The sequence below is a fragment of the Grammomys surdaster genome, unplaced genomic scaffold (genome assembly GCF_004785775.1).
Source record: "Grammomys surdaster isolate TR1022 unplaced genomic scaffold, NIH_TR_1.0 133, whole genome shotgun sequence".
Classification (NCBI taxonomy): Eukaryota; Metazoa; Chordata; class Mammalia; order Rodentia; family Muridae; genus Grammomys; species Grammomys surdaster.
Window position 1 is genome coordinate 2737169 of NW_021604591.1, and position 9650 is coordinate 2746818.

At 51.3% G+C, this 9650-nt stretch overlaps 1 protein-coding gene across 8 annotated transcripts in view; it reads right to left on the bottom strand.

Moving 5' to 3' along the window:
- Dysf (dysferlin) overlaps window positions 1–9650 on the bottom strand; it is a 181044-nt gene that overhangs the window by 74707 nt on the left and 96687 nt on the right. For all 8 annotated transcript variants that reach the window (XM_028762363.1, XM_028762361.1, XM_028762362.1 and 5 more), the window contains 2 exons: window positions 4029–4122; window positions 3463–3540 (listed from right to left, as the gene is read on the bottom strand). In XM_028762363.1, the coding sequence (XP_028618196.1) occupies window positions 3463–3540; window positions 4029–4122 (172 nt within the window). The remainder of the gene's footprint in view (window positions 1–3462; window positions 3541–4028; window positions 4123–9650) is intronic.

Here is a 9650-nt window from a genome sequence, read left to right on the forward strand (position 1 = left end):
CTGGGCATCAACCAAGTTAGCCAAAGACTCTAGGTCCAAAGACATCAGAGTGTGTGTTACAGTGGCCCTGGTAACACACACCCTCATTCGGTACTCATGTACTGACTGGCTACTATATAGTAATAGGTAGGGTAGCTCAGTGGCCAGGATGCAGATGAAAGAGACACCAACCAAGCTTCGAATGTGACTCCTGGGTGGAGATGGTCACTACCCACGTCAAGAGACAAAGTGACACAATTTAAGCAGAGGACATTTAAGACTGTGTGGGTCAGGGTCACCTAGCTGGATCCGGGTCAGCTTCCCACAGACACCAGCCATGCACGGGGAAAGCAACTGACTTGGGTGACTGGATGAAGCCAGCACCAGAGCCAGGGCTCTGCAGTAGGAGGAATGGTAGGCAGATAGCAAAGGGGCCTGGACTGGTGCTGAGAAATCTGGCTTGAGTCCCTCATGCTGCCCAGTCTTAAGGAATGCTGAAACAGGCTAGACAGCGCCTCCTTACACCCTCCTGCTGCCCAGCCCCCCTGTGCATTGTAAAGCCTGGATCCCTTTCCCAGTCTCTTTCCCAGGAACCCTTTCTAAGTGAAGCATTTCACAAGCCTCCAATGCAGTCTGGAAAACCCCTTCCCATGCCTGCCGGGTGGATGCCTCGTCTCCCCACCCCGCCCCACCAGAGCCAACCTGAACAAAGAGCCTGGCTTAGAAGAGGGAGGGCCAAGCAACATCCAGACATCAGAAGTCCAAGAGCAGGGAGTCTCTAATGACATCCAAATCTTGGGGTCACTATGGCACGGGTGAGCTGAGGTTCAACAGACCTCACTGTGGCCTGCCCCAACAGGAACATCTCTCAGAATAACATTCCTCAGCCCCTCTAGACAACAGGCCAGCAGAGAGGTGTGGGACTTCGTAAGCTTCCTCGGCTCTTAGGTCACTACATCATGTATTGGCCAGCTCTCTTTAACTGGAATACACCTTCGATCCCACTGACCTATGAGGCCCTCAAAGACTCTATGTAATAAACATAGCTGGGCTCCCAAGATGTTGTAAGACAAACTTTCCCAAAGCTCCTCTGCATGGAATAGCAGTTGTCAGCAGACCCATGGCTCCATCCAACACAGAAGTTCTCAGTGGAGATGGGGCAAAGCAGACAGCTTCTATCCCTTGATAGCATTGGTGTACATAGAACTAGGAACCTGTGGGCTTGGACTGTGTTGGGAGATGACATGATGCTGTCACTCTGAAGGGTCAGGCAAGATGGGTGCTGTCACTCTGAAGGGTGACAAAATCTGGCAAGATGGAGCCAGGGACAGAGCTGGTGGCAAGTGATGTCTCAGTCCTTTGGAGTCAAAGCTTTCAGCTCAGAGCAAAACATGTATCAATATCAGAGAAGTCAGCAGCGATTAGATGCTTCTTATATGCTCTCTGTCTGACCTCTCCTGCACACACACAACTAAGCACACACAGCAGACACCTTCCATGGGTCTAGAGAGTGGATGTGGCCACAAGGGCAAGCCCCACTGAGGAATAGCCCTTACTCGGGCTGCCTGAACAGCCACAGCCGACCAGTGACTCCTTCAAATTCCACATCCACAGGCTGTTGGTGGGGACATGGCGGGAAGCAGAAGATTGCTAGGCCTTGAACAGAGCTAGGCAGCTGGAAGATGCTCCCAGCAGTAGCAGTCACAGCTGGACCCTACCCTGGCCTCAGTCATTCTGCCTTTAAACACCAGTTTCCTCCGAAATGCCAGCCAGTGGCTGGGCACAGCATCGAGCAGCCAGCCATCTCAAGGTCAGTTCCCGGGGAGAACTCGCTTTGGTTTAGGTTTGGGAGTGAAAATAAACACTTAGAGTTTTATAGGTTCCCCCGTGTTGGCTGCTGTTTTCCTTTCCAGCTGCTGCTCAATCGGCCCTTTCATTCAGAAGCCCGTGGCCCCTGAGGAAGCCCTGGGCAACGCCCTCAAAGCTCAAGGGACGTTTATCTGTGGAAAGTATGACGTCTCCCAGACCAGTGCCTGCTGACCCACTGCATGATCCGCATGCTGAGCTCTGGGTCCCCGGGCTACCATCCTGGGGGAGCCCCTGCTCCATTCATAGAGGACAACCAGACTTCCACCCTTCCCTACAAACTGTCACTAAAAGGAAAAAGGCTGGGCTGGGAATAAGCCCATGTCAGAATCCTGGACACGGCCACTGTAGATGTCTAACTGCCCCCATCCTGTCAATGTCACTGTATAGAGGGCTGTCAGGACCTGGCCACAAAGCCCAGAAGTAATCCAGCCATGGTGCTTAGCTGAGTGGGGCTGGAGAACAGGTCACTGGGAGCACTGGAAACTGAACGTGAACTACAGCTGTCAGGGAAAGTGGAGGCTTGGAAGGATGGGCACACAGCTACGAGCAACATAGCCTCTGTGACCAGAAGGCCACTCTCAGGGAACCCAGTCCTTCTTAGCCACAGGTAGGTTCGAGCAGGGGAACAACCTTGGACTTACTTCCCATCTCTATCACCTGTCAGCTATTTCAACTGGAACAATTAACAGAACCTACCTGAGTCTGTATTTCTTTACCCATAAAATAAGGAGTTAGGACACCTAGCTGTCAATATCTGCCTAGGTACACCTGAGTGAGATCCTCGCTGATGGGAGATTACAGCAGACAAACCACAACTGAGCGCCACAGTGGCTAAGGGCTCGGAGGAATGCACTAGAGTGTCAAGCTCTGGGGACGCAGTGATCAGCTCAGCTTAGGGGAGTCGAAGGATCTGTGCCTGAAGTTGAAATTGAGGAAGAAATGCTTTTCAAGCTGAGGAAACATTAAATGCAAAGGCCAGGCACATGCAGGGAGGCTTGCAACTGTGGATCAAAACTGGTGGGGGCAGGGCTCCTGGGTAAAAAGTACAGAGATGACATAGTCACCATATCTTCAAGGCTTGTCTGACAAGGGCAAATATGGCTGAGTTATCTGTCAGGATCTATGTGCTTCCAAACAAGAGAACAGTAAGTCTAGTTATGTTTGGGGCAATGTGGAAGGAAGCAAGGAGACTAGGAATCAAGAAGGAGCAGGGCCAATACCCTGCTGAAGCCAAAGTACGTGGAGCTGTACAGTGAAGTCTTCGATAAAAGACCCCAAGAACAGGCAGGCAATCAAGAGCTGAGTCTAATAGCATCAGGGTCTAGGAGCTGGGTCTAAGGTGGGTTGGGCCTCAGAAGCTGGGTCTGGAAGGGAAGGGGGCCTAAGGACGCTGTGTTTTCACAGAGTGACCTGAACAGAGAAGGATATCACTAGCAATCCAAGGGTCAGTCAGCCAAGACAAATCCTGCTACACTCTCACATGAGGAGCAGCTGCCCTGAGACCAGGAGACAGTATCCAGCACTCACAAAAGACAGTCACTCAAGGATCCTGCTAGAGGCAGCAAATACTCTCCACCCTCCACTGGAAGTCCTGGATCCTCTCTTCCCACCTACCAGAGAAGGAGTCCTTGTCCATGGCCGGCAGGTCTCGGGCCTGGTACAGGTAGCAGCGCAGATGGTAGCGGTTCCCATCTTCACCCAGGAGGAAACAGAGATGTCATGTGATGAATAGGGTTGCTAAGCACTGGAGCTACAGGAAGAGGAGGGTCTGCCCCAGGAAGGGCAGCAGACTCAGGCTGAATATGGAAATGACAACAGCCATCATGCAGAGTGAGCCTCTTTTGGTTAGGAGGACAGATCCTAGCTCGGAGGCAGGAGTTTGCATCCTTTAAGGCTACCCAATCCCAGGGAGAGAGACAGGGAAGGAGGGAGGGCAAGACCAAACTCATGGTCACAGGAACTTGAATGCACACCTCCCATCTCTAACACACAGATAGGATCCCCACATGCACATGGGCACACATACCAAAAGACTCAACTGGCTAGAAAGCACACACAGTCAGTTCTCTAGCGCCTCAACACACACACACACACACACACACACACACACACACACACTGCTGACTATAGAACTCCACTCCAAGTGTGAGGTTATGCATACACCCTCAGAGGTCACTTACAGTCAAAGATGCAGGAGATTGTGGGTCTGTTAACACCAAAACTCAGGGTAGAAACAGACATGGAATCTTCGCTCTTGTCATCCACCATGCCACCCTGGAGACACAAAGCTTATCAGGAAATAATAGAAAATTGACCCTGGACCCCTGCTCCCAAAAACCCTTGGATGCCAGTCCTACTCTGGACATACACACCTCCTAGCCAGAACCAGCTGTGGGTCTGAATACTTCAGAGGCTCTTAAACCTGAGGGGCAGGGTCCTTCTGCTCAGACCCAGTGATTTGTCCCGTCTCTCCCACTTAACACCAAGGCTTGCTGACCTCAACCCAGCCCTGGGCTTCAAGCAGGCCATGGTCCCCACAGCTGCCCTTAACAGTCCTTAGAACAAGGTCTCCCCGTCTTCTGTGCTTGCAAAGAGACCACACTACACATGCAGGAGTGACACGCTCCTCTGCTGTGCACTGAGGTCCTGCTGCAGCTGCATGGGCTCTGGCTCCCACCACAGGGCTCCTCCCCGCAGACAGGAGAGGGGTACAGTAGTACCGTCCACTTCCTTTGGCCACAGTTTCAACATGGCTCTAGAACTGGCTCGCTTGAGTTCTGATGCTGCCTGTCACTAACTGTCCCTGTGACTTCAGTGACTTCAGACAAGTTGTCTAACTTCTTTGAATCGGTTTTTTTTTTATATCAGAGATAATTATACACTGTCCAGGCAGAAAGTTGCTGTGCCTATTAAAGACAGGTGAGCAGTTCTTAGGAAACTGTCTGGCACCCAGTACATGCTCAAAGGTTAGCACACACACACACACAAACACACACACACACTCACTGTACACACTGCATACACCACACACCAACCACTCCCACACATACACACACCACCTCAACACACACCACGTATACCACACATATACTGCTACCACACATACACTACCCAACACATCACACACATACCACCCCAACACACATATGACTCCCATACATGCACATGCACATACACATGCACATGCACATACACGCACATTAAGAAAGTTAGTCCAGCTTGATGTAGTGTCACACTCCTTTGATTTCAGCACTAGGAAGGCAGAGACAGGGGGATCTCTGTGGGATCAAGGACAGTTTGGTCTACGTAGTGAACCCCAGGTCAGTGCCTTCCTTGTCCCCTTGAGAAATATATCCTATTATTCATGTGCTCTCTCTGTATTTATGTCTCTCACTATCTTTCTGTCTGTCTATCTCACACACACACACACAGAGAGAGAGAGAGAGAGAGAGAGAGAGAGAGAGAGAGAGAGAGAAAACAACACAGAATGTATAACATTGAGACAGATTAAGTCCGAAGTCACACCTAAGATCCTGTCTCCCAGGCATGTATGGACCCCAGAAGTCCTGAGGTTTGCTCAAGAAAAGCAAAGCACTTGGCCTGTGCTCTGCCACACTAGGACCCTGCCTCCAGAACAGGCATCTGACACCCATAGGGCTCCTCTCCCAGTTAGAAGGTCTCTGGGCTTTGGGAGACCAAGTGTGGACAAGCCTTAGGAGGCATAAGTCACAAGGACACATGCAAAGCAAGTGAGAGCACTGAAAGTGGGGCTTCCACGGCCCCTAAATGTAACAGTACGCTTCACACACACACACACACTCACACACTACACACATGCACACACACATATACACACACATGCACACACACATACATACACATGCACACACACCTTGATGCTTCTGCCACTGCTGAACTGGGGAGCATGGAGCAGGCTCTTCTGGGGATGGACAATACAGGACTTCAGCCCCTTGTCCTTAGCCCAACCAGACACAGACAACCTACAAGCAGACACAGACAACCTACAAACCTACTGGATGAGCACATGCGGGGAAGTTGCCCACCTCACAGGGTCCACACTGCATTACTGCTTGCTGAGGCTACCTGTACACACACACTTTGTACCTCCATCCCACCTCCCTTCACAGTGCCTTTCTCTGGCAGTCAGCATTTTTTGGACCATATGTAAGCATTGGGCCTGCAGCCTGAGATTAGAAGAGTTAGTCCTCTCCCTGGGACTTACACAGGGGCTGGACCAGATATTCCAGGCCTGGCTCAGGGCCCATTAGAATTCCTCTTGAGATGTCCTACATGAGGCCTAGGTTTCCTGACCTGTCATGTCTCACAAAGAAGGCCCAGCTACCCTATATGGTCACAGGGTCCTCTAGCCATCCCCATCCGATCTGGGACCAGGGATTACTTGGGAAAAGCACTTTGGGAGGCAGGGCAGATACACTCCTAGAACTAGGTAGAAGAACAACCTAGAGCCTAGTCTGCCTCTGACTCACCTGCTGGGTACACACACACAAACATACACACACACACACACACACACACACACACACACACACACACAGGGAGAGGGAAAAGGAGAAGATGTCTTTATATCCCCTGGCCACTGACTCTCCCAGGGGTCTGGACATCACTCTAAACAGATCCCGTTAATGTCTCAGAGCAGGGGAGAAATCCCTCCCTGCTGAATGTCTGTAGACACTGAATTGGGGCTTTAGGGTAGGGACATCCTAACACCAGCACCTCACTTATGTTCAAACACCAGGTATCCCCTGAGACCCCTTTGTCACCTCAGAGATACCACCTCTCAGCCAGGGAAATCCAGGCTCTAAAACCCAGCCTTCCAGCACCCTCATGCACCCTAAAGGGACCTCACAGACCTCAACTGGTTTTACTCCTTTCCGTGATATTGATGTGTGATATGCTGGTTAATATACCAAATACTCTGATCATGGCTAGTGTGAGCTCCAGGAAGGTACCACAATAACCAGGCATCTCCAACAGTGCTTGGCACAACAAGGCCTGAGGAACAGTCACTGAGTTGGTGGATCTAACCCAGGACAAGTCCTGCCCTCTCTGAAAGCATCTTTCTCCAGAAGAAAGACTAGGGCTAAAGCAATTCTCAGGGGCAAGCTGAGGATTGGAGCCTAGAGAGATGCCATCAAAGTCAGTGTGTGAAAGGAGGCCTGGTGATGCCGGTGCCAGTCAGTTAGTTGGCCACGCCCTACCTTCTCCATTATCACTATGTAGTAATCAAATCCAGGGACCATCCCCAGAGCTGGACCCTAGAACTTTCAAGATAGAAGACAAAAACCAGGGTTCAGACAAAGACAAGTCCCCAGAGAATGCAGAACAGAGTCTAACATGAGCAGCCGCATCTCTAGGCAGAGGAGACCAGGGCAAAGTTTCTTGTTCTAGGTGGTGATGCTCACTGAGGACCATCCCCAGGCCATGTGCAGTCACAGCAAAGCAGGGGGACCAGTCCTGTGCCTGGAGTTCCCAGAGTGGATAAAGGAAAGGTAGCCAGCATGGCCGATGGCAAGTTCCCGAAACCCTGGTTCTCATCTGTGGACTTGTGAACACTCTGCACTGGAATATTTCCAGTGGTGATGTCACCGGTACCCTAAGTATGTTTGAAGCATCCCTAGTCACCTAACTAGAGATCAGTAGCACCCCACTTAGTTATAACTGCCAAAATGTCTCCAGACACTATCAGATACCATCAAAGAGAAGAGCAGTACCCCTCATTTAGAAACATTCATAAAAACCGGATGACAACCCCTCTCCCCTCAGCACCTGCCATTCAGTGTCTCTATTTAACTATGTCACTTCTCAGTCCTGTGTCAAGCAAGTCCTCATCCGAGCTCCACTTCTTCCTCTCTAGTTTTCTTACATAACTTACATTCGCCTTCCGCCTTCTGCCACAGGGCCTTTGCACAGGCTGCCCTTACCACTCAGCACAGCCTCTCCGCTCTACTAACTCTAGATCGTCCCTCAGCTAGGTCACTGCAAAGCATGGGTGCTTTTCTTTTTTCTTTTTTTTTTTTTTTTTTTTTGGCTGCCTGCTTTCAGCAGCTTGCTACCTGTCCAGTTTGTCTTCTGAAGGAAATCAGGAAAGGCTTGCATAGACAACCTTTATATCACACACCCCCGTCATATCCCTGACCCAGAGCCGGAAGCAGCGACGGAAAGCTCAGCTTGCCTTACCTTGGACAACATGGGCTGCTCAGGGACCAAAGATCCCAGACAGGAGGAGGTTAACTGTGTGGCTAGCAGTGTTCCCCTCACCTCAGGAGGCCAGAGTCTGACTCTGCCAAAGGAGGAACCCCCAGGACATCTTGGTAACCAACAGGCTGCTCTGTAAGTCAGAAGGGCAGAGCGGGATTTTTGGAGCTTCCCTTTTGGGAAGGCTTCCTGCAATAGGTGTAGTGTAATCATGGGTAGGGGGAGCGAAGGGGGGCTGAGGTGGCAGGTGGGAACACTGGAGTGGGGGTGCCTAGTGGGATTCTGTGAACAGCCAGGTGTCATGGGATGCTGCTGCTGGGGTCTCTGCCATCTGCCCCTCACCCACTCCTGCCCAGCCTTGTTGGCCTAGGGCATTGGGTTTCCCACAGTCACATTCTTCACTCCATAGCTCATGCGGAGACTCCCAGGCTGGGGCTGGCAGCCATGCCGTCTGTGGCCACACACTGTGTCCTAGGGCAAGCTGTATATGGGCTCCTGTGGCTCCCCCAGTGGGGGACTGGGCGGCCTCCAACCCACTGCTGCCCGGCAGGAGGCCATGGATCCCTGAAGGAGCCTGAGGCAGTAAGGAACAGAAATCGGTCCTCAGAGATGCTATGGAGTGCCCCCTAAATGTCCCCAAAGCTGAAGCCAAGCCTAGTTGGGCCTGCCCAGTACTGACCTCCAAGTCTTTCTACCAAAAGGAGGTGGGCAGGTTCTGGATGCCTTACAAAAGGGCCCCCTCTCTTATCCAGATGAGATGGGGACCTAGAAAAGGCCTAACAGCATGTTTGGTGTTCTTTGAGAGCTATACATCACCCACCAGAAACATTGCTACAGTCTCAAAGGGGAGCTCTGAATGACCCATATGCCAGGGACCTTATCAGCACTCATGTGGGGAGGTAGGAGGGAGACAGTGAGGAAAGGGGTAAGCAGAGCAATCACAAGCTTAGAAGGCTGGGGACGGTGCCTCAGATGCCACACCATGGCTGCAAGGGAGGAATCAGCAAGGCCTATCGGGGAGGCTCCTTGAATCCTCCCTGCACTGACTAGGTCAAGCATAGAGCCATAGACTGGCACAAGTGAGTTCCCTCTTCCTTCTTTCAGGGAAGACCTCTCCCACTACAGGACAGGAAGAAGAAGCAAGAAGAGCCTGGTGTCTGGTCCACTGGGAAGGACTCTACTAGCAGGAACTAAGCATCACCCATCGTGCATTCCTGCAAATAGGGCTAGAGACCCCAGGGAGGCAGGTGCTGGAACTGCTTCATCCCACAGAGTAGATTATAGACTCAGGGCTCTGCAAGGCCATTATTAGACAGACAAGGAAACTGTCTACGCTTACAACTTAAGAAACTATATTTCAAAACAGAGGCAGTAGCACAAGCCTATAGCCCTGGCACTTAGGACCCTGTGTCATGAGAGAACAAGAAGTTCTAGGGCAGCCTGGGTTACAGAGGGAGTTCTAGGACAGCCAAGGTTATCAGGAGACTCTGTCTAAAAGAGTCAAAAGAAGAGAGAGAGAGAGAGAGAGAGAGAGAGAGAGAGAGAGAGAGAGAGAGAGAGAGAGA